The 24,837-nt window shown below is 49.2% G+C and overlaps 1 protein-coding gene across 13 annotated transcripts in view; it reads left to right on the forward strand.

Moving 5' to 3' along the window:
• si:ch211-278a6.1 (SRC kinase signaling inhibitor 1) overlaps positions 1-24,837 on the forward strand; it is a 104,572-nt gene that overhangs the window by 43,009 nt on the left and 36,726 nt on the right. For 8 of the 13 annotated variants that reach the window (XM_048991754.1, XM_048991761.1, XM_048991749.1 and 5 more), the window contains exons 2-4: positions 6,604-6,633; positions 7,757-8,052; positions 13,633-13,662. In XM_048991754.1, coding sequence (XP_048847711.1) covers positions 6,604-6,633; positions 7,757-8,052; positions 13,633-13,662 — 356 coding nt within the window. Of the gene's footprint in view, positions 1-6,603; positions 6,634-7,756; positions 8,053-8,924; positions 9,397-13,632; positions 13,663-24,837 lie in introns of those variants that run through there. The other 5 variants (XM_048991752.1, XM_048991763.1, XM_048991756.1 and 2 more) reach the window with 4 other exon arrangements.

Genomic DNA, 24,837 nt, shown 5'->3' on the forward strand with positions numbered 1-24,837 from the left:
ATTTCCACTTTTAAATCAAATATTTGAACTGAATGTATTTTCGATGTTTTAGAAGCAGCGGGATCCGCACCGTGATTAAGATTCAGAATTTGCTAATTGCAAAAAGTTAACATCATCAACAGATTTCTCTTGGAGTTAAAAAAAATAGCTGCAGCGTAGGGGAAAAAAAAGTTTCGTTTAAACAAAATAAAAGAATCTCACTTTAGATCATAATTGAATTCCTTTCATCAGCCAATCTAGGACACGTGAATTCTGAGCTAGAGTGAGTGTCCTCTATAATGTAACAGAAAAAAGTGAAATTGCTTTGAGGATTGCTGTTTGATACCTCGAATTAGATGTGATAAGATAACTCTACTGGTCTCAGGGTGACATTCTTGTGCAAACAGAAGCAAGATATGTGAAGTGTACACAAAGAAATTTACAGTGTAAAATGAGGCAAAGTGCAAACAAATGTATATAGTATACAAGCAGAATATGCTGGGGGAAAAAGTGGCCGGTTCAGGTCCAGAAAGTACAAATCCAGACCAAGGTTTTGTTTCAACCAACCAGTTGAGTACTCTGTGACTATAACTGTTTATGTGTGACTGGTTGGTTGGAGCAAAATCTTGGTCCGGATTTGCACTTTCTTAACCTGAACTTTTTGAACCATTGTTGAAAAACCATATTGATGAGAGTCTGGCAGAGAAAGTCTCAGTTTGTGTAACTGTGGACAACAGTTACACAACTGTGGACAGCTGATCGTGGTTTGGTGCAGACTGTACGCTTTGCACCGTAGCGAAATGTTCAAGTTGATGTGCAGGTTGTTATTACTTTATGTAATTGGGTGTAACTGGTTTGAAGCCAGAGGGAGCAGATAATTAGATGATTATCACTGTGCCCTCGTACCTCCAGGGTTGTGGGTTTGTTGCCGGCGTCAGATCTGTGTCTGTGTGCTTTGCATATTCTCCGCAGGCCGTCGGCCTGCGCCTCGTACTCCTACTTCCTCCCGCCGTGATTAAGCGAATCCGTGTCTCTAAATTGCCCTTAATCTGTGGTAGTGTGTAGGCTTTGTGCAGACTGCACCTTTATCCCATCTAACCTCGTGCCCTGTGCTTCTTGGAAGAAGGTCCAGACTCAAAGTGGCCCCCGCAGCCGGTCTGTGTTTTTGCTCCCCTTGAGCTCCCTCTCAGATAGTCCACACCGGGAGCTGGGAGGTAGCAAAAACGTGGGCTGTCTGTGGGTCCTCGAGATGCTACATCATTTCTTTATCTCTGTCAGCTCTAATTCACTGTATCCTCTGAAAACTGGTCAAATCGTCATGCTGCCTTTCACCTGCGATCTGGTGGGAAACGTTGCCCTTTACGAATGACTCAGGTGTGAGGGGCGCCATCCAGTCTGTGAAGAGGAAAATCCACTTGCCTTCCAGTTCTCACAGGACTGGGCCCTAGACATCAGTAACCCTATAACCTGTCCCCCGGCCGTTGTATAAACGACTTCGCTAATTGTCGTAATATTCATAGTCCCCCCTCCCCCTCCCCTGACACTCACACCCTGGCTAGTTGCCTTCTTCTCATTGTCTGTCTATGAATATTCAATCATGCAGATCGAGTGGATTGTTAAAGTGGTCCTCACCTCATTTTTTTTGTATGTATTTTTAATGCTAAGTTCATTCTGTCTAAACATTCCCCAGACCCCCACCCCTCCCCATTGCATTGCTTTAAAATTGTGAGGCTTTTTTGCTCTTAATGCCGTGGTTTGTTTTGCGGGCCTTCTTTGTAAAACACACCGGCGAATTCTCCACACGTCTCACTGTGCCCTGAGTGAAACAGCCGCTTTCAGCCGCTGTGGGAAACTCTCACTTCCCCCGTTCTCTGTGCCGTGTCGTGATGCTACTTGTGGGTGCGGTATGTGGCACAGCGACTTAGGATGGCGTGTCTGTGATCACATCTCCGGGTTGGCATAGCGATTTCGCTGTCGGGCCCCTGGGCAAGACCGTTAATCCCTAGTTGCTCCGGGGACTGTTTGACCCCACTTTCTAAAAAGAAAAAAAATGTTTAGCTTTGGCTAAAACCGTCTGCTAAAGTAATAAAATGTCAGTGTAGCTCCCTGTGCTTTGTGCTACGGCCGTCCGCTCGTGCTATTTCAAGGTTCCCGGATGTGATTCTCCTAGCAGCCAGGATAATCCTACCAGAAATCAACGGCTCGTCTCCCTTGACGGATGCTCCCATCGCTTCTGAGCCGGCCGCTGTCTGCCGTATCTGTCAGAGGTTGCAGATTCAACTGAACATGGCGGCACATTTCTCCTCCCCAGCTCTGCCGCAGATTCATGCTGAGAGGGATGGAAGCGGGGGCCATTCTGGGATTTTAATGCGGAAAGCACAAGAGGGACCAGCTTTACCATTAGCCAATGAAATGTTTTGAATCTCGGTGAGTGACGAGAGGGGCCACTCCTGGGGGCTCGTCAGCATTCAGCTGGGGCCAGTGCCCCTATGGCCCCTCCCCTGAATTGAATTCTTTCTTTTTCCACCTGCTTGCCGTGACTCACATCTTCATTCCCCTCCCCAGCGAAACTGCTTGCTATCATCTCAGAACATCAGCGTCTCTGTGACACCAGAACTCGAATTTAAGCGTGACCACATCCCTGCCTTTATTTCACTGGAGCACAGTGTTGTTCACTGTTTGCTTCCATATTGCGCACCCCCCCCCCCCTCGCACCCATTTTTGAAAATTTGAAAGAATTTTTTATTTAAAAATGTGTGTATGTCAGTATTTGGGCCAGTACAGGAACAACTGGGCATTCTGCTCTCTAGTATGGAACTCCAGAAGGGTTTTTCATCTTAAGTATGTGGAAATTTTGTGTGCCTTGTTCTAGAAGTTGCTGGTACTCAGATCTGTAAGGTGAAATCTACGCTCATGTTTCTTATATGCACCTCTGTAAATAGCATCCAGCTGTCGTTTGTGTTTCTGCAGTTTTTGCATAAAGAAAGCAACAATAGATGAGTAGTTATCAATTATACATTAAGTAGAAGAGGATATAAGTGACTGAATCTTTATATAATCTTTTCATGACTATTCACTCCTGAATTATGATATGTACATGTGTTTGCTTGATGTCCTGGTGCCGTTTTCTGTCAGGCGTGAAGCGTGTGAAGGTTGATATTTAGTCGCTCGGAGGGTGCATGCGCTTGTTTTCCAGCTCACAGCAGGGGGCGCTCTGACACGACAGCACAGCAGTTCAGTACTAGCAGGGGGGGGGACTGAGCTGTCAGTGGCTCAGCGGGGGGAGCCGTGACAGCGTAGCATCTCACCTGCTCCCTCCCCTCCGCCGCGGTGCGAGGCGGTTTGGAAACAGGTGGCAGCGAGCAGGATCGTCGAAGCTCGGGAAGTAGTGGTGGCTCTTCATTCGCCACCAGGTGGCTTCAGATGGTCTGGGTCTGGAAGGCTGTTATGTCTTCTGAGCACTTCCAGATCTTTCTGTGGATGTGCCGGGCCGCTACATTCTGTTCCTCGCGCTGACTGTACAGGCGGCTCTCGGCACTGTTGGCTCTCGGTACGATACCAGGCATGTGATCTGGTGCTGTGGCAACCAGAACTGTTTGGCGTGATTGAGAGGTAATAATTCTTTGGCCACAGGCCCCAGGGGGCACCGACTGCGACGGCGGGGAAAGGGGTGGGGGGGCTGGAAAGATTGATTTGCCGCATATCTATTGAGCCAGGTAACAGGCGGCTGATGGCACATTTGTCAGCCCGGTTGCCCTGGGAAACGGAGGGAGGCCAGTGGGGAGTATTTGAAAACCGCGGGTTGGAAGGATCTAGAGTGGCGGTTTAGCGCCGTATTCGGGCTCCTGCGGACGCCCAGCCACCGCGAAAACTGCAGGGTTCAGGCTACCTGCGCCCCCCCCCCCGGAACCGGACCAGCCTAATTACCGTTCAGAGCCATTTGTGCTTTTGGCATCTCCGTGTCATTCTACTTTGCCCCCACGCCGGTGGCAGGGGGGCACCAGAGGCATTAAGAAATACGGTCCACTACCTCAAATCTCCATAGAAATCCACCGTTGTGCATGTAAAAAAGTGGGTTTAGTAAATATCCGGCAGAACTAAAGGGCTTTGTCTCCATTTCTCCCCGGTAATGGTGGACACACAAAGAGCATTTATATTCCGTAGTGTTACAGTGAATAACAACCCTCCCCTTGACGTGCTGGGAGCACAGCTCCCCGAGAATGAGCTTCAAGGTGACGTTTCATTAGTCAGGGAACAAACGAGGCTTTGGGGCCAGTGGTGGGCAGGGCCTATGCGTTTTAGTGTGATTTGTGGGCGGGGTCTCTGTTTTGGTTGGGTTTGTGGGTGGGGCCAGTGGTGGGTGGGGCCTATGCGTTTTAGTGCGATTTGTGGGCGGGGTCTCTGTTTTGGTTGGGTTTGTGGGTGGGGCCAGTGGTGGGCGGGGCCACTTCTTTTAGACAAGGTTTGTGGGCGGCTGTCAGTTTCGAAGTGTTACATCGCTGAATACCAAGCCGGCTGTTTAGAATTCTTTTAAGGTGGGTAGGGTTGGTAACCGTGATGAAGTTTTGGGGGTGGGGGGGAGGGGCAGACAAAAGTAGGGGAAGCAGACCCCAGTTAATTACAGAAGGCTGTTAGATCTCTTCAAGGGGAACGGACGATCCTCGGACTTTGGGCATCGAGAAGACAAAACTGACTCACCTTAACCAATCGCCTCGTCAGTAGTCTGTGAGGTTTTCATAGCTGCTTAGCTATGGACCTGGCTGACCCACAGGCTAGCAAGCTAGCAGCTGGTAGACTATCTATACTTACAGTAATAATGAACTGGAAAAGCGGCGCTTGCGAGTTTCGAATAGAAAACCAAAGCATTGGTGCAAATGAATAAAAATCTGATTATGCGGCTGGCTGACTAATCCTCATCATGCCTCTTTTCTAACTGACTGTAAGATAAGATAAGAGGCCTTATTGTCACCGTACTTCCATATGATGAACTTTCGTCAATGTCTCTTCCTTTCACAGCCCCAGTGAAGACCATAACTTGTATCAAAATGGAGATATGAGAATAGACACCAAGGAGGTGGTACACAAGTTAAGCAGAGGATTCTATTAATAGGTGGTGACATACGTTACAAGTTGTGCTATTTGCATTTAAACCACTTATAATGTTTCCTGGATGGCGATATGTTGGTCTGTTTGTGTGGGGAGGGGAAATAGACACGTATGGTAGCACATGTAGAGACAGCAGCTAGACTCTGTCTTAAATGACTGTAGATCGCAGTACTTTGTTTCGCTGAATCCAGACCAGGATTTTGTTTCTACCACCCAGTTGAGTACTCTGTGATTGTGACTCTATGCTCAGCTGGTTGGTAAAAACAAAATCTTGGTCTGGATTCTGACTTTCTGCACCTGAAATGCCCAGCACTGCTCCTCTTGCTTCTGCCTGCACCGGCCTGTCCTGGGGGCTGACCTGTCTCGCCGCTGTGGCCTGCCTCCCCATTGGCTTACTGTTGGCTCAGGAGCCTGTCTCTGATTGGAGGATATGCGCTCCAGTCACACGCATCTCTTTCTACAGTGCATGACTAGCTTTGGGGACATAATGCATAACGTGTGGAAGGCATGTGAAAGGAGGGTCATACGTGTAAAACAACATGCTTTCAAGGGCTTTTTTCTGCCCTGTGCAATCTGATGTCAATTTATTTATAATGTAATCTTGTTCTATGAGCATAACATTTCATCTGTGCGAGATTTAACATTGATTTCACCCTTGAAGGGGCTCACTGGGGGACTGCCCTGAACCGGCTACGCTCCATGTTTAATTTTAACCACCCCCCCCCAAGTGAGTGGTTTTGCGACTCTTGGACAGTAGGTCGTGTCGTCATGATCCAGACCTTTAATCCAGAGCAGGATTGCGGGCCAAAAGATATCTGAACTTTTTCCGTAATGAAAGCCAGTGCATTTAAACAGAGCAGCTGCCCTCATGCTCTCTCACTTTAACCTATTAGTGGATTTTAATGCTGGGCTTTCATAAATTAATGACACTTTAAAAGCGGTAATGTTGAAGGAACATACCTCTTTGTCAGAGGACATCAGACGTGACCCAGTCGTTCTGTAGCCGGTCTCCCACGCTCCTACTCCTCTGAAACTCTAATTGACGGTGGTGTCACACTCACCAGCCCTGATGGGGGGAGGGCAGTGCTGCAGGCCTGGCCTGAGGGCGATTCACTGTGTGCCCCCCTCACACACGCTCACACGCCGGATTCCAGACACTCGCTGATGGTGACAGCTCCCAGCCATCCTCTATGGCTCGCAGCAGCTATATGTCGGCTTTGACACCAGGGGGCGCACTGGTCACTGATCCACAAGGGGAGGGCGGGCAGACAGTCTGCTCTTGTGTTTCATCGCTGTTGAGGCTCCGCCTTCCCCCTCTTGCTGCCTCGGTGCTCCACGCCGCTTGCTTTTCACTTCCATCTGCTTTTTCGTTTATTATTTTTAACCAAATCCTGACTGTTTCTATCTTCACCTGCCAGACAGATGTGGCACCTCGATGGGTTGACCACCTGCATTCTCAAACCATGCATCTAACGCCTGCCACAGTGTGATTAACTGTATGCCTGTTTTCCTTTCCAGCTGATGCTGCGGCCTGTTTCCCGAAGCAAGGTAACCCCAGGAGGGTCGATTTGCTTTAAGCCTCGATCCTGCACCCGTCCAACCCCCCCCTATATGGCGCATGGTTATTAGACAGGGATGTGCTTCAGGACCCAAACATTAGAGGGAGCTCAAGAGAAACTCTGGTCGCAGAGCATAGCATGAAAGATGACCACAAAATCAAAAGTTTGTTAAAAGCCCTATAATGCTCTTCCGAATTTTCCATTTTCTTTAGTGTATTATATAGCCTTTTCCGCTATGTTAAGTGTTAAAGCACAATGTATGCACCTAACTCTCACCACAGGTTCCACTCTTCTCTAATCTGCCTGAAACGCCTGGTTGAAATTTTAGCCCTTACATCCGTGACATGGTGAGGTCACCTCATACGAGAATCCTTATTGGCCGCCCACCTGCAAGGATCTGTCTGCAGACTACGAGACGGGCAGAAGGTGCAGGGCAACCTGACCAATCAGAGCACATTGAGTTCATCAGGGGTGGTGCTTATAGCTCTAACAGAGACATATACAGTGTAAATAGAGATCTGCAGTATGAGAAAAATGTTGTGTTTTCGGAACACTGAAGCATGTAAATCTATTCAAGTAGCACCCAAAAATAACATCATGAGCGCTGAAAGTGAGCGTAATAGGGCCCTTTGATAACAGGTTGAAATACACATTTGGAATTTAAAGTTAGAATTTTTCAGGCCAAGCCATGTCTTTGTGTGCCCCCCCCAGTCAAGTAGGTTCTGTCAAGGGGTGGGCTAAAGGGGCGGCGATGGCGGGAGATGGTCAGGCGAGGGCGTCTCCGCTCTCCTCAGCCCCAGGGCCTCCTCTTCTCTCATGCCTGTAGCTGGTCGGCTGCTTCCCCACCGGACCCATAAAAAAATAAAACGTACAGCCCTATGAAAGTGCACCAGCTTCCTGTAGCCCCACTATTATTAATAATAATAATAATAATAATAATAATAATAATAATAATAATAATAATATCATGTACAACCTCAACATGTTTCTTCTTCACAATCTGATACTAAATAGAAGTTTAAAATTCTACCTTCCTGTTCTTTTTGCCCCCCCCCCCCACCCCCCCCCCCCCACCCCACCCCCGGCCGTCCCCGGATTCCCCCTCTCCACAGATGCGGAGCGTGGCGGCGGTCACATGATCTCCACGGATGACGCGGAGTACCCGCGCGAGTACCGCACGCTGGCGAATGGCGCGCGGCGCTTCTCCAACGTGGGCCTGGTGCACACCTCGGAGCACCGGCACACGGTCATCGCCGCGCAGAGCCTGGAGGCCCTCACCGGGCTGCCCAAGGCCGACATGGAGCGCAAGCGCGACGCCTTCATGGACCACCTCAAGAACAAGTACCCGCCCTCGCCCTCGCCCTCCCACGGCAGCATGCGGGGGGCGCCAGACCGCATCCGCGAGCAGGTGAGCGCACCCCCGCCCCCCCGCCCTTGTCACATCCTGAGCCGTGAAACTCCAGAACCCGAAATAATTCACACCATTCCCTGGTCATTCCTCTCAGAATAATTTAAAAAATGAGGTTTTACAAATCCCACCTTAGCCAATGGTTAGTCACTATGACCTAGCTGTGGTTTTTCCCTTGGTCCCCCCCCCCCCCCCCCCCAATATTGGAAACAGAGAGGCTGTCTAAAAGTCATACTTTATTTATTCACCCTTCCAAACCGATGCCAAGTTTCAGTCTTTACCTGGCAGCCGGGACGGTAAACTGGCTTGGTTGATAAGGTCTTGTGGTGTATGACCTCACGATTCACTGAATGAAGGGAGGATAAATGGAAGGGGGGGGGGCCTTCGTACCTGACTGTGTCTCCAGCCCCGGGCTCTGCCGGCGCCCCACATCCCACTCGACGTGCCCACCTCCATGCAGTGCCTCTGCTGGATGCTCCGGAGGAGGAGGTGCGGCAGGCCCCAGCGTGGGGCTCCCAGCACCTCCCCTGCGCTCCTTTGGGAGCAGTGGACATTCCGCATTTCGCTCCCCTGAGCAAATTTAACCTTTCGCTCTTAACTGCTGTGCATGGACTATGATTTTTATTTCTTCCTCTCCACTTACGGTCTGTCACCCATTCATCTCTTTCTCCCTCTCTATCTCTCTCTGTCTCTCTCTCTCACTCCCTCGCTCTGCATGGACGAGCCACCATTGTCGTACTAAAGTGCCGGGTGAGGGAGCGAGCGGGGCGGGGAGCAAGAGTGAGAGACAGGTGGAGTCCGCGGTTGTCACGGCAACACTTCCCTTATAAGGAGAGCCGCGATATCATATTGCAAAGGTCAGGCTGGAAGGGGGAGGAATAGAACCAAAGGAGAGAGAGAGAGAGATAGAGAGAGAGACAGAGAGAGAGAGTGAGGGAGAGAGAGAGAGGCAAACAGATGTAGAAGGAAGAGACAGTCGTGAGTCCAAGCAACAGAGAACCTGCAGCAAGGTGAAAGCACTGCGACCGGCGGAATCCTGTGTCACCGCCGCGGCGGCATTGCGCTCGGCGGGAATGGAGGGAGGAGGAGGAGGGAGCGAGACCGGGGTGGGGAGGAGCCGGGACCGGATGAACCAGTCAGCTAGCTAGTTAATTAGCGACAGCGTGGTGCGCTCCTTCGTCGGCAAGGGGGGATTTCTGAACGCATTTGCCGGAAGCTTCCAGCGCAGGACCGGTGCAGGCGACGCTGCTGCACGTGCAATAGGCTCGCGAGAGGAGCCGCATGCGGACGGCGCCGTAGCGGGAGGAGTGTCCATGGGGGAGTTCTGGGACATGTGGACGGAAGGTGAGACGCGCCCCCATAACCCAGCCTGGCGTTTTTTGCATGCCTTTTCCCGCGTTTTCTGCTGCTACAGCTGTCTTGCGTCCCCTGGTGCAGGATCAGCTGCGGGAGGGTGGGTGAGTGAATCGGGGGATGCAGAACCGTTACAGGGGGAGAGAGAGATGGAGAGGGAGGGCGGGGATTGTCGCTTGCTTGGCATGCGGGTCAGGTACCATGCTGCTCTGTCTCTCCCTGCTCTCGCCACACGCTCCCGTCCCCCCGGGGGGGTAGGGGGGGCTCGGATGCTCGGCAGTGCTGAACACGTCGGGCGTCCCGGGTCCAGCCCCACATCGGGAATCGGGGAGGGCGAAGCTGAGGCTTCAAAGTGCATCGCTGTAGTCCCGCCACCGGTCGGGGTCCAGAGTTACGTCATCCGTGCTTGTGTGCCGTGTACCGTGAATGTCGCGTAACGATGCCGATATCTCCTGTCTACATGAAGCCAGTAAAACCATGTGACGGGTCAGGCTGAGATGGACGAATAGGTGTACCCCCTCACGGACTTGGCGGAGTGGATCTAAGCCCAACATGACAATACGAAAAAAAAAACAGAAATTAATTTTTGCCTTTTTGCACGGTACACAAACTTCCCACTGAAGCATCAGAGGTGGAGGAGATGCACCTGTACCTTCTGCTTGCAGCTGGGTACAGGTGCTTGTAAACGATGCAAATAACCCTGGTCACCTGAGTCTGAAACCCCACCTCACCCCCACACCTGATTTTGGCTGAAAGCAGTATCAGGACACCTTGCAAGGTGTATCCTTTGCACATTGCTACATTTGGGAAAGCAGCTAAATTCATATGAGAGGACTACTGCATATAAGGTGTGAAATTACTGTGTTGTGCTGAAAATGGATAGAAAATGTTTTTGGGGGCAGGTGTCCAGTGGAAGCTTGGATATGCAGGGCTTGGTCACAGAGGGACCCTATTTCCATGTTTTTGTATATTCTTAACCGGAATTTCTCCAGCGAGGTAATCAGAAGTCATTCTGTATAATGGCATCTGCTGTAATTCAGTAAGTAAATGTAGCTTTTAACAGCTTTTAAGGGTCAGTTTTGTTTAATGGTAAGACTTATGTTCAGGTTGTGATCAGAAGGTCACTGGTTCAAATCCTGGGGTCAGCAGAGAGATGGAACCTTTGGGCCCTTAAGAAATGCCCTTAACTCCAAGTGCTCCAGAGAGTGGCCTGCCCACCTTAAAAAGAATCGACAGTCACTTCGAGATAAAGCTGCTAAATAAAATGAATAACATGCAGTATGGGAGCAGAGTGGCTATGATGAAGATCCAGGCTGGGACCTAAAAGTGAGGATGTGAGAGCAGGGCAACAGCCTGGTCATCCTGGGTCCAGACGGCGAGATGGGAGTGGGGGATTTTTGGAGCATATGGCCGGTGTGGGACGAGAGCCGGATCCCTGTGAGACGTGGGAGCGGCGAGTGGGTCTTTGCACACGGTGATATGCAAACACATGGCTCTCCATGAAGGCGAGATGGGGGCGTGGTCTCCCTGGTGGACACGCCCCCTCTGTAATCAGAAGCTAAACAAAGCTCATGACCTCACACACACCCACAGATCCAAACAAACACACCTGCGCATGCAACGCGCAGGCAAACGAGAACACGCCTTTGAAACAGGTCAGCTCTTCTCCGCTTGCCTTAATGTCGCACACGTATATCGATTCTTCCTCAATACTTCAGTATATGATATCATTGGAATATAGAAATTTTAACTCACGGTGTCTAGACTGGCTATCCCATGTCAGTCTGTGTCAGCAACCAAGCCTGACTCTGCTAGGATTATTTTTCAGGTGCAGTTAAACTAAAAAGTAACTGTGTTTATTTTCTGTTAATTCTCAGTAAAGATGTAAGTGTTGATCTTAAGGTCCCAGCACAACAGAGTGGACGATGTCGATTTGAACAGGGAGCTGTGGTGAACTTTGGCCACTTGGCACGTGGTTGGCTGCGGAAAAACCCGGATAAATTAAACCCTGTAAGCAATGAAAACCAGACACAGCGGCACCATTTCTTCTTCCGAAAAAAACATTCCACTCCTCGAATATTTTTATGTAATACTGTTTATCTTACTGTAATATATGCTGCATTATATTATTGCTGTTTGTTTGTTAAAATGTACGAAACGTTCGCCTACGTTAACGTCACACGCACAGGGTGAAGGACTGGTGCCACGCAATGGTTGTAATGAGCGTAATTTATCCGTTTTAACGGTAGTCAAGTTTGAAATGTTTCCAGTGAACTCTCTTACAGTAATGATACTGCACTTTAATTAATTTTACCTGTTTATCTACGTGTTTGACGGTCCTCTCATTAATAAAGATGTGTGACCAGATTTTTCACAGACCTGTGTGGCATTTTTGATTTTTTTTTCTCCCTTTTTGCATTTCACTTAAGACACGCATGAAAGGTTTCATTTTTTATACATATTTTTTTGAAGCGCAGGGGAATAGCTCGGAAACAATATTTAAATATATTTCCTCCCAAGCTGAACATTCATCACAGTTCTCGTGACTCGGGAATCGTTCCCGCTAAATCTGTCGCTCCTAAGCTGACACGCGCGGGGGAAACATCGGTTGGTATCCTAGGTAACCTTTGTTAAACTCTTAATAAGCTGAGCATCCTTTATTAATGAGTACATACTGTGCATTAAAGCATCTTTTATTGCATATGATGGTCCTGGAGGTTTGTGTCTGCGGGGCTCTTCGTAGAGTGTGCAAACAGGTCCTCTCGTGTTTGCGTAAACTTGTTTTCACTCCGCTCGGTTGTCATTGTTGTGAAATGTAGCACTGTGACCCCCAACTAAAAGCTTTTGTTTCACTTGTGTAAGGTGAAATACGACCCAACTGAATTGTGGGAGTCGGTGGATAAGCATTGTTGCCTTGCAGATGGCTGCCGGTTTGTTTGGGTTAGATTTACAGGGGTGACGCTGCATTCTTTTCAAATGCCGTATGGTTCAGCTCATCTCTCAGTCTGAACTGCCTCAAGTTATTCAGCGGATGGTGTTGATAGTTCAGAGGTCTAGAGCTCTTCTACATTTGCGTATTGTCATGCTAGACTCGCTAACATAAGGAGGCAAATTGGACCTGTTTGTCTTTTGGATGCTCTGAAAAAAATCTGAAATAAGCATGAAGGATCAAAGCAGATCCGGAAAATTGTTTTACAAAAATCTGAATTAATTTTTTTTCCCCTGCTCCACACAACAGGCTTAGGAAAGACTGTATATTCTACCAGGTCCCAGCAGAATCTTCTGTAGCCAGAAGAAAATTTATAGTAAAGAATAAAGCCGAGGTTAACCTTTACCCTCACCGTTACACGTGTCTCTGGTTTTATGTCGCTCCAGCGTTCCCCAAGTGGTGCTTTGATTGTTGGATGGTTGGCGTCGAGATCGGCACGTATGTTAGGGTGAGGAAGCACATGCGATGGGGAACGTCCAGGAACCATGCCAACGTTTCATAGACTGAGGTCTGTGCGATTCGACTGAATCTGAGTGCAAGTCGACTCTCGGGGAGTCCACGTGAAATAGTGGTGGGGGTGGGCGGGATTTGGGAGGTTGTTCAGTTTGGGCGGGATTTGGGTCGTGGCTGTAGAGCAGTGATTCTCAAGTGCTGTAGCTTCAGGAGCCATTTTCCCTTGATCATCAAGTTACAATACAAAACTTTTACTTGTAAAAGTAAAAAATTCACACACACACACACACACACACACACACACACACACACACACACACATATATATATTTTCTTTAATCATACATTCCACAACCCGCTGCAAATGGACTCCACCAGTAGAGAAACAGCGGCTTAGAGAGTGCAGCGACTACGGCACCATCAATATAGTAATAAGTACAGTAATTAAGGATGAAGAATGATGGCCCCAAACTGTGTGCGCTCCCAGCTGCGCGACGCAAATCTCGTAAATGCGCCGTCGCTTAGGGGCGGGGGTGGGGGGAGTGTGCTCGGTGTTCTCCACGCTGTCCTGGCTCTGTCGCATAAAAGCCTGGTAATGTTGGACCAACTGAATCTGACATTAAACTCCATGCAGGTCTTGCTTTATCCCCCCCCCCCCATGATCTACCATTTTCTTTTCATCCGTCTCCATCCCCGTCTCTCTGATTTAATTGAGGGCCATCAGACGCCGATGTGAGAATCTAACGGTCTCTCTCTCTTCTCCCCCCCCCTCCCTCTCTCCCCAGCCAAACTACTGGAGCTTTAAGGTCAGTGCTGTAAGTGGCAGAACTCTGTGTTTTTGTCTCTGTGTTTTTGTCTCTGTGTCTCTGAGTCTCTGTGTTTCTGAGTCTCTGTGTTTCTGAGTCTCAGTCTCTACGCCTCTTTTTGTCCGTTGTTGCTCGACACTTGCACATCCAGCATTTGAAGCTGGTTCTTCTCGGCTGGCTTCCGAGGTGAAGATCTGGGCTGGGGGACTCTGCCGTTTAACCAAAGGGTGGCAGATTCCCCATATCACCATTTTTGGACTGATTTGTTTCGTGCCCCCATGGACTATGGAACGTACTGCTATTTAGCGCTGGGTTGCTGTGAGGTTTGTTCTCTGTGGTGTTTAGTCTCCGTTGATCTCTGAGAGGTGCCTTTGCATGCATTTCCCATACCAGTGCTTCCCAACTCGATCCTCGGGGACCTGCAGACTGTCCACATTTTTGCTCCTAAAATACCAGTGTACAGTCACAGATACCACAGAGTCCCTATCGCAGGGCTCTTCAAATCCGGAACTGGATTGTAAATCCAGTTCTCCCAGGCAGTTACTTTAAAAAAATGACTGATTCTGATTGGCCACAGAGGCTTCACACCTGGCTTATGGGTAAAGGAAAGCTGGGAAATCAGCAGAGCTCTGTTCTTGAGGACCGTGATGTGAACAGTCCTGCCCTACTGTGTACTGCCCTGAAACCTCTTTCTGGGCACTCGTGTTTCCAGTGCATTCTGTCAGTGTACTCTAAGGGGAGTTAAGATAAGACAGGCTAACTGCTAACGGCCAGATTAGCTGTTTAGCGAGGATTGAGTGCTCAGCTGGACTGGTCTAGATTGCCCTGTCTGGTCCAGATCGCCTTGTCTGGTCCAGATCACCCTGTCTGAGTTAATAGCCGCTGCTCTCGCGGCACCGTGGCGAGGATGTAACATCCACTAGCAGGCGGGGGTCAGTCTGCATTGCTCTGGCAAGCGTGTCGCAGCCCCTGCCACAATGGGCCCCCTCGCCACATGGTGAGGTGTGAGATCTGGGCTGTGGCCCAGCGGCAGACTGCAGAGAGGCTGTTGCACGTGTGTTACTTCTCTCAAAAGGCATCCTGCTTAAAGGGGAGATCCGTAAAACATCTGGGGACAGAAATGTGGATTACATTTACCATCTATGAACTGCTTCTTATCACCACTAAGCCTTCCCCTTTAAAATAGAAAATATTGATTCCGCTACATCTCATATTTATGCTGGTTAGAACATGCAAAGTTTCATGCAAAGTTCAGTTTTTATAGCAAAATGAGTTCATGGGAGTTTTGCTTACACAAAAATGTTCTGAGTGCAGAACGAAAAATGATTGGTTCAGAGAGATTGTAGAGGAGGCGGGTCCAAGCAAGTAGAGGAGGCGGGACCCACCAATCAAATGTGAGAACATTTTTGTAAAACTCCCATGAGCGTAAAATTGTAGGGACATAGTTCCAAGATGGGTTAAAAGTTTTGCATTTGAATAAGTATAATAGGTATTACGTTTATAATACTGGAAAATATAGGAACACATGTAGAATTGGATTTGTGTGACACTGTAATAGTCATGCACTTTGATATGTAAAAGCAACGTCAAAACCTCATAGCAGGTGTGGATGAATGTGTCATGAAAAGCAGCATTTGTAGACCTCAGAACCTCAGCTGGCCGTCGGTGCCCCATATTTTGGGGAGATCGTTTCCGTTCAGAGTGCCGAAGGTCCTCCTGTGGATGCATGTCTGGGCATCTTCCCACATAAGTCACTTTGGGTGCTATTATGTTTTAAAAACTTTTTTAAACCCTGATTTTTAGGTTTGAAATACTCCATCAGTTTTAGTCAATATCGTCCCCAAGGGCAGGATCCAGTGAAATAGCATTATGAAGTCAGATAAAGAAAGTAATTTTTCCCCAATCCCTCTTTAAAAAAAAATAGTTCTCTGTCTGCAGACTTGATTTTGAAGTGCTCATTGAATTTGCATAACTGATTCCTACGCATCCATCTCTATAAATATTCATCTGTCAGCCGGAGACTAATATCCAATCAGCATTGGCGGGGGTTGTAGACCCCTCCCACTGTGAATACCCATTGTTTTGGAGGTTGTCAGGGGAGATCCAGTGAGAAACACACAGCGTTCCAGGACAGTACGCTGTGCACTGGGTTAAGTGTCCTGTGTTACCTTAGGGACCCGCGTTTGTTGCTAAAAAACAAGCACTTAATGTGACTTGTCTCGGTAAAACATTTATTTGAATATATTAGCAGAAGCTATCCATCGATTTATCTTCTATGCTGCACATCCAGTACTGTGCGTATGCAAATCCCCACACACAGTGCCAGGGGTCGGAATCAAACCCACAACACTTTGGACGAATAGAAAGTAAGTGGTGCAGTGCATTGTGGGTAAAGTGGGTGCTAGTGACTCTGTTTTTGTGGAATCATTTATTTCAGTTGGTAGCAGATAATTGTATCCAAAGTCGCACTGAAATCTTACGATTTTACACTTAGAAAAATACAATTCACACACCCCCCCCCCCCCCCACCCCAGCCAGAACACTTCAGGGTAAGAACTTTGTCTGGCAGACTCTCCAGGGGCTCAGACCGTTTGTCTGAAGTGGAGGTGTGGACCGCTGTACCTCCCGGGTTTGTGTGCGCCTGACTCCTCTTCAAGCAGCTTCCTGGGTGACGCTGTGGTCCTCGTAATCCCCTCAAAGCTCCGCGGGGCCCCATGCAAACAGGCACCCCTCTCCCCTTCTACCTTTTCCCCCATTATGCATGGGCGAGGGTACCCCAGCTCTCCGTGTTAAGCTGCGTTTGTGCCTCACACGGTTGGTGCGTGAGAAGTGACGCGCCTATCTGCTGAGGAGCTCTCCCTTCTCCATGGTTACCTGCAGACTCACATCTTCTCACACCAAAGAGGGAAATCCAGAGCTTAGTGTGTAAGATACCCTTCCATCCAGTAAATCTTGTTTGCTAGAAGGAGATGTGTGTGTGTGTGTGTGTGTGTGTGTGTGTGTGTGTGGGGGGGGGGGGGGGGTTGGCACTGTTGACTCACATCCAGGGGCGCCGCTAGAGATTTTGAGCCTCATTGATGCACATTATGTTGGGCCCCCAACCTAAACCAATCCAGTTGTCATCCAAATTTTCTTAGGGTCCCTGTCTTTTAGGGGCGCTTAAAATCGCCCTGACTTCCCCCCAGTCCCTGTACCCAGAGATTCAGATCCTGAAAGTAAAAATCCAGACCAGGATTTTGTTTGCCAACTAGTTCAGTACTCAGTGTCTGTAACACTGTAATACTCAACAGGTAGGTTGCAACAAAATCTTGGTCTGGACTTTTACTTCCTGGACCTGAGTTATCCCCCTCAGCCTGTAACAGGTATTCTGGGATCTGGATTGCATGATTGCTTGGTTCAATTACGCTGGCATTTGTGAGTGAGCAAAAACATGGACTGGCTTGAGTTCCCCTAGGATTAGCTTGAGAGACACCTGTAGACCAGTGTTTCCCAACCCAGTTCTCAGGGACCCCCAGATGGTCCTCGTTTCTGCTGCTGAAGACCAGTTCAAGAAAAATGGCCGTAGCTCCTCCTTCACCACCACCTGTCCTCCATCCTCATTCAGAAGGGGCAAGGAGGCAGGTTGGGTGGGACTGGCACTTAGGTGTCGCACGACCTTTGCCCCCCGTTGAAGGCGGCATACACAAGCACCTCGATTTACAGCTGCTATCAGGGAGCTAGAAATCGCCTAGCATGTGGGCCAAATCGATGGCAACGTTTTATCTACCCCACGGGTGTGGGATGATTCATGCCAGCCATTATTAAATCACCGCGTTGACAGGCAAGGGGTCCATGACGACTGAGGGACAAAGGGAAAATGGAGAGGGATCTTTTAAAAGGCTCTGATTTTTTCATTATTTCTTTTTTCTCCCCATGGTGACTTACTCCCCAGCCCCCTAGAAACAATGCAGAAGATGACAGCACTCTGGGAACAAGCAGCGACTGAGGAGATGACAGGAGGGGCTTATAAAAAAAAAGAAGTCTTTTTGTCGTGTGACGTTTCTGCGGTGGGGGTGTCAGTGTGTCCGTGGGCCCGTGGTGGATATGCGGTGTGGCCGTGGAAAGGGTGGGAGCGTGTAAGAAAAGAGGGGCGCTGTAGTGAGGCGACGGAATTAGACAGAAACCTGTAGGTGATCACGGCAACAAGGAGGAAAAAGGAGAGAGAGAGAGAGAGAGAGAGAGAGAGAGAGAGAGAGAGGGGTAGCTGGATGGATGAACTCGAAGCTTTCTAACTGTGTTCAGACCATTGTTTCTGACGATACACAGTATTGCGCTCTGGAAAACCTGTCACCCACATATTAACTAGGCACCTTGTGTTGTGTTTAACCGTTTCCGCAGTACTGCCAAGAGACTCATAAATAGCATTTAAGAGACTCTAGCCCAGATACTGTATATAACATGCCGAATACGATTTTAAAAAGACATCACTGTTTAGGTACTTCGCTCTGTCTCTCTCTTTCAATCTCTCTCCCTTCCTCCACATGTCATTACCTTCATCCCTAATGGGTTGATGTTGAGTGCTGGTGCAGCCGAGCGGAGGCGTGGTATGCGGAAAAAGCCCCAGTGCATTATGGGAGCGTCCCACTACCTGCTCGCTCAGCCACTTAGCTCGGTAATGCTGGCCTGTGGCTGGTGGCAGTCCTCTTCATTGATGACTGACACCAATTGCTCTTCTCCGCAGAAGGTCCGGCTTCTTGGCTTTTTAAAAACCGCGATTATGTGCGCCTGTGTTTTCGCCATCTTCTTGAATCGACCCCCCCATTTGAATTGCCAGCTTCTCACGTTTGTATTTTTCTGGCCACCGAGCGATGGTAGCGTCGTCAAAGTCAGATCGTTAGAAAGTCCTGTTATTATGCGCGATCATGAAACGCTTCGGCGGGAATGAGGATTGTGGCGCCTGCAAACCCCACCGGGGCTGCAGCCGCGCACATCTGCTGTGGATCGTATCCGCTGAGACGTAATTACTGATTTTTGCGAAGCCCTTTGGCTGAGCTGTAATTTCACCATTCTGCTGTGTACAGTTCAGGGACTGTGCACTACAATGTTTTCTACAGAAATGATGTAAAAAGCCTGGTAGGGATCAATCAGGGGACATGCTAATAGAGCTTTATTTAATGTAATCCTGGCCTGGGAATCTCTTACATACATACAACTTTAATATCCATGTTCCATAGCATGTATCTAGTACATTTAACCCTCTGGGTGTGATGGTATGTGACCAGAGATGAGGTAGACCCCGGAATGCAGGAGAATGGGGTCTTTAATGGAATGCTAGGTGCACCAAAAGCCAAAGGGATAAGACAAGCGGATAGTCGGGTGGATCGCGGGAGGTCGGGATGACCGGTGATGTAGGGCAAGCAGGCAGGGATGACCGGGGATGCAGGGCAGGCAGGCAGGGATGACCAGGGATGCAAGGCAGGCAGGTAGGGATGACGGGGGATGCAGGGCAGGCAGGTAGGGATGACCGGGGATGCAGGGCAGGCAGGATCAAGCAGGCAGGCAGGGATGACCGGGGATGCAGGGCAGGCAGGATCGAGCAGGCAGGCAGGGATGACCGGGGATGCAGGGCAAGATCAGGCAGGCAGGCAGGGATGACCGGGGATGCAGGGCAGGATCAGGCAGGCAGGCAGGGATGACCGGGGATGCAGGGCAGGCAGGTAGGGATGACTGGGGATGCAAGGCAGGCAGGTAGGGATGACTGGGGATGCAAGGCAGGCAGGATCGAGCAGGCAGGTAGGGATGACCGGGGATGCAGGGCAGGATCAGGCAGGCAGGCAGGGATGACCGGGGATGCAGGGCAGGATCAGGCAGGCAGGCAGGGATGACCGGGGATGCAGGGCAGGCAGGTAGGGATGACTGGGGATGCAGGGCAGGCAGGATCAGGCAGGCAGGCAGGGATGACCGGGGATGCAGGGCAGGATCAGGCAGGGATGACCGGGGATGCAGGGCAGGCAGGTAGGGATGACTGGGGATGCAGGGCAGGCAGGATCGGGCAGGCAGGCAGGGATGACCGGGGATGCAGGGCAGGTAGGACAGCAGAATACGAGAAGGAGGGTGAGAGACAGGACAGAGAAACACTCAGTAAGTGGCATAGACAATGGCAACAATACTTCGCAAGTTCTGGGTGCTTGCGTTGGGGTTAAGAAACTTGTCTTGATTGCGGTAATTGCTGGTTGCTGTACAGCCCCGCCCTGGAGGCGTGACACTGGGGTCGATGACATCGTCGATGCTGCGTATCTTACTCGTGTATTTCAGTTCATAACTCGCTGAAATCTTATTGTAGAAACATAAAAAAAACGCTGACTAAATCCGTAATCTGTCTTCTTTTCAAAACGTCCATTGTTAGAAGTATTAAAGTTTTTAAAATGAGGTTTATCGGTAAAAAAGTAAACCATGTCACCTTGCTTGTCGCTAGTTTTACCTGCATCGGGGGGTGTAGTGCCGCCCTCACCTGAAGATCGCTATTCGCATTATAAATGGCTGCATTACTGTATATTGAAATCATATTCACATGGTAATTAGATGAATAGCGCAGCGGTGAAACGCGATCCAGATACATCCCCATCAGCGCCATAAAAGAGGGGGGGGGGGGGGGTGTGGCCAGGTGTGAATGTCTCATGCATATACATGAAAGATGCTACATATTCAATGAAAGGAGGCCAGAAATAGTGACATGAGTTAGGTTTTTCTTATTTATTTATCAAACTGAATGTTGCAACTACACGATTTAGTCATCTTCCTGTAGCCAAGACTTTGGTGAGCAGATATCTGGGATCAAAACAAACTTCCACCATTGCTTACTATGTACTTTTATAATGTTTCTGCAAGTGTTCCAAACTGCATTTTGCAATGTCTATACTTTGATGTCAAATTACAAACTTCACATAAATCTGACATATTTACAAAGTACACTAAGATTAAGATGAGTTTAATGCCAGATCAAATATTAGAAATAATTTACTTGCCATAAATGAAGTTTATGATATTGAATGAAATGTGTGATCATGCCCCAGTCAGTGAGAGTGTCTTCCTTACCCCTAGACCCCAGAGGGTTAAAAAGAGTCTGCAGTCTGTCTCATTCGTCACAGAGCACAAGGAACACGCTGGACAGGATGCCAGTCAGCATACATACACAACAGGAAATGCTTTTTTGTTTTTTTTCAGTTCACCTAAGCACATGTTGTTGGAGAGCAGTAGAAAAGCAGAGTACAGTCGACCCATCTGCATGGCTGCTTTCCCCAGCACGGTATCGATATATCGTGGGGTTGGTATAAGAAATTAAATGGGTATTTTTTTGGGAGTCCTGGTTCGCAGGATGTTCACAGCAGCCTGTTACCTGATATCTTGCAGTGATCAGCCTGTTACCTGATATCTTGCAGTGATCAGCCTGTTACCTGATATCCTGCAGTGATCAGCCTGTTACCTGATATCCTGCAGTGATCAGCCTGTTACCTGATATCTTGCAGTGATCAGCCTGTTACCTGATATCCTGCAGTGATCAGCCTGTTACCTGATATCCTGCAGTGATCAGCCTGTTACCTGATATCTTGCAGTGATCTATCACTCTCATGGTTCTGGTTCCTTTTCCGCTCTCAGGCTCGCTTCACTCGCCAAAGGGCCAAAGAATTTTTATGCCATTTTTCCAGATGGTGCTGCTTGTGCCTCTAACCCCCCCCCCCCCCACCCCCACCACGTGGAAAGGCTGACTGTACCTGGAGGAAGGAATTCTGTTATCCAAATTGCCCAAGCAAACTCCAAACACTGAGACAGAGCTGGGATTCAAACCCTCGGCCGTGGAGGTGTGAGGCCGGTATACAGCTTGTTCTTCACTGTCTCAGGCTTATTTAATTTTACCGCTTTCGGCTTCAATAAGAAGGAAGGTGGTGTAATACAGACTGACCATTTCCAACCACTGTGTACGGAGCCTGTTATTGAGGAGCTGATCTAGGTTAAACCAGAGTGATCCTAACATACCTCCTGCTCCAATGTAAGACCATCCATCCATCCATCCATCCATCCGTCAGTCTGTCAGCTCGGTCTTCCATTCTCTGTGGTAGATCACGGACCGACCATCTGGTATACCAAGCGGTTTCCTGATGGGTTTGTGGGCTTGCAAAATTAATCGTGGGCTCAAGCGATGGGGCCAGTCGTGAGCATGTACATGTGATGAGCCTGCCTTGGGCAAACGTCCAGGGCCGATTCTTAATCCCAGTCCACTGCAGATCTGAGAGGGTAGTGAGTGCATTGAGTAACATTATTATATTGAGTTATCAATCCGTAAGATGTCGCGGGAGGTATGTTTTCGGGGTGTTTCACACAGCTCTGTGTGTGTGGGGCTGCGCTGGAGGCTGTGTCGCACTAATGGGCCGTGTTGGAACCACAAATCTTTAGAGAAAATGCGGAGAGAGATGGGGAGTGTTAGCTGATGCCGCACATTCCTGCAAAGATAGAGGCTTGGGATGAGCTGAGTCTTTTGCCTGCAGACGTTCCTTCTCCAGAGGGCCCTGGCGCAGTCAGTTCTAGCAGATAGCCTTCCTGTGTTACCGCCTTCCGCGGCCAAGGAAGTCAAGCAGCGACGCGGCTTGGCCGATTTCGCTCGAGCTGTAATTCTGACTCGCCGACGGGTCCTCATGATGAATCATGATCATTAATGGTGCCGAAAATATGGGTGTATTATTCCGGGGGAAGGGAAGTCTGATGCAGGAGTGTGCCAGCGTTTTCGGCGGCTTAATTGAGTAAACTGGTGTTTGTTGTGTTGCTAGTGCCGGGTTGCCGGGGCAACAGGTTTTGAAATTGCATCTGTCCTCTTGTGCTTGATAGCGGCGCCACTGGGGCAAAGCCACGCCCCCTTTCATGAGGAAGGCGACTCGGTGCAGCCAGCGATGTGTGGCGAATCCCCGGAAGGTGCTGTCCTTTTGCTGAAACGCCATCCGGGAAGGATGTGGGATAGGCACGGTGAGATCTGCCTATTTTGGGGCCTGTGGTTTTCCACTGCATCCTCTCCCCTTTACAATCTTGCTTGATATTTGGGTTACGTGCTGAACCTCTGCTGTTGTCCGTAAGTGCCAGGATCTTACGGCGATTCCCCGGGACTGTAGCGTCCAGCCCTGTGAGGGCAAGCAGGCTCTTTGATTTTGGCCCTAACTGATCCCGGGCCTCAGCCCGTCACCTCTGGAGTCCCCGGCGATTCATCAAAGCAGCCCTCCTGATTCGGGATTGGGGGGGGGGGGGGCGGAGGGTGGAGTGGTTCGGCCATTAATCTTTCCCTGAACTGCAGACGGAAGTCGCTGTTCTCTGTACCTGGTCAGATGCCAGAAACAGCCCCGGGAGTCTGTGCAAGCTATTGAACCTCTATATGGACATTTTTTTTTAAAGTGCTCTTTTATTACTCCTGTGGTGGTGATGCTTAGCGCAGCCCCTTATGTAGCATTTATTGCAGTTGTATTTTATTCTTGGCTCAGTGTGTAGCCTCACACGTGCAGGGTTGTGGGTTCGAGGCCTCGCCCAGCCCACAGACAGCCGGTTAGGCTAATTGCTGTCTTTTAAATTGCCTGTTCTGTGTACATTTTTGTTCCCTGTGATGGACTGGCATCCTGTACAGGGTTTACCTCAGCTGTTTGCCCTGTCCACCATGACCCTGCTCAGGATAAGCCATAATGAATGCTAGAAAGAATGATGATTTTATTTGTAGTTGACCTACATACCACACAGTTCCTTTGCTGTTTGAAAGAGTAATGAAAGAAGGCTTTCGAAAATGTTCTTCTGTCAGTAATGTCTCCCTGATCCTGCGGTGGATGGAGTCGTCATTCTACTTTTGTAAAAACCCAGCCGTGATTAATTACTGAACACTTTGTCGGGTGTGAACATATTGTCATCGTAGAATGTTGCGCAGTTTCCACTGGGCCCCCAATCGCTGTAGCTCTGGCACTCGAGAATTAAATGTGCCTCAGTCTTTTCTAAGCCGTTTGCCATTCGCTAAAACAGCCGAAATGAACATGAACTCAGAGAACAGCCGTGACAGTCCCTTGTGTCTATGGGAAATTACACTTAAATGCGTAATTGCATTTAAATCAAAACAAACCGCTTTGATACCCGCCCTCTCACGCACGATTGCTTCCTTGTCTCCGAGCGAAAACATGCGATTCTGTTTGGCCGCCTCCCATCTCCGGTGTCGCCACTGCGGACCCCCAGCACCATGCCATTAGGACAATTGTCTCAACATACCAGGAATGCCCTCCCTGCCTGGACCCAAAGCCACCATTATGTATCCTCACATGCTCATGTGCGCCCCCTAGTGTCTGGGCCCCTGAAATTCTTTCTCATCCTCCTTCCTCATGAGCTGCCCTGGTATTGGTGGGCGGACTCCAGCACCCCTGGTGCTGAGCAGGTTGTGAAGCATAAATGAAGGATTATGGTCTGTTGGTTCCCAAACCGGGGCAGTGTTTGTTTTGGGGGTTGGGTTGTCCACAGACAAAGCTAAATGCCAGATATGAGGACTGGGCCAGAGGTAACACACACTTAGAGGCGGCTCAAGATGGCGGACGGCCGCTGGACCCAGCCCCGCCCGCTCAACGCCCTCTCTTCCGCGCAGTGATGGGTCTCCAAGGTGACGCGGCGAAAGGCTGTTTTATGGGCTATTAAACAGAAGGGGAAAAAAAGCTGGATTTACTGAGAAATTGCAGCAATTTCGTGACACTTTAGAAGGGAGAGTGGCAAGCGAGGGTCCTCCTGGCTGTGAGCAGTTGTCCTGCTGCTGACAGAGGTCTCATTATGGGGGGTTCGGAAGAGAAAAGCGGCTGGTAGCAGAAATCTGGGAGTGCGTTAATTAAGAGAGACCCCGCAGGCTGGAAGGTCTTCGACAGTCTCTCGCTCTCTCTCCTGGTGATTGCCTGTGACCCCCTCCCCCCCCTTGAGTTTTTATCTCTGGGGGGGTGCTCGTAAAATCATGGAAACGTTGAGAAACGTGTCAGGCGCTACAAAAACACCAGTCATTCTGAGAAGAAAAGCTTGTGATATCTGCGATCAAAGCAAGGTTGAAGTATCTTCATAGTTATCTTCAGCTATATGGTCATGAAATTGCCCTGGTTGGCCGTGCAAGAAACAGTGATCAATAGAAGAGAAATATGAGAGACAACATGCTACACT

This window comes from Brienomyrus brachyistius, chromosome 22 (assembly GCF_023856365.1).
Source record: "Brienomyrus brachyistius isolate T26 chromosome 22, BBRACH_0.4, whole genome shotgun sequence".
NCBI lineage: Eukaryota > Metazoa > Chordata > Actinopteri > Osteoglossiformes > Mormyridae > Brienomyrus > Brienomyrus brachyistius.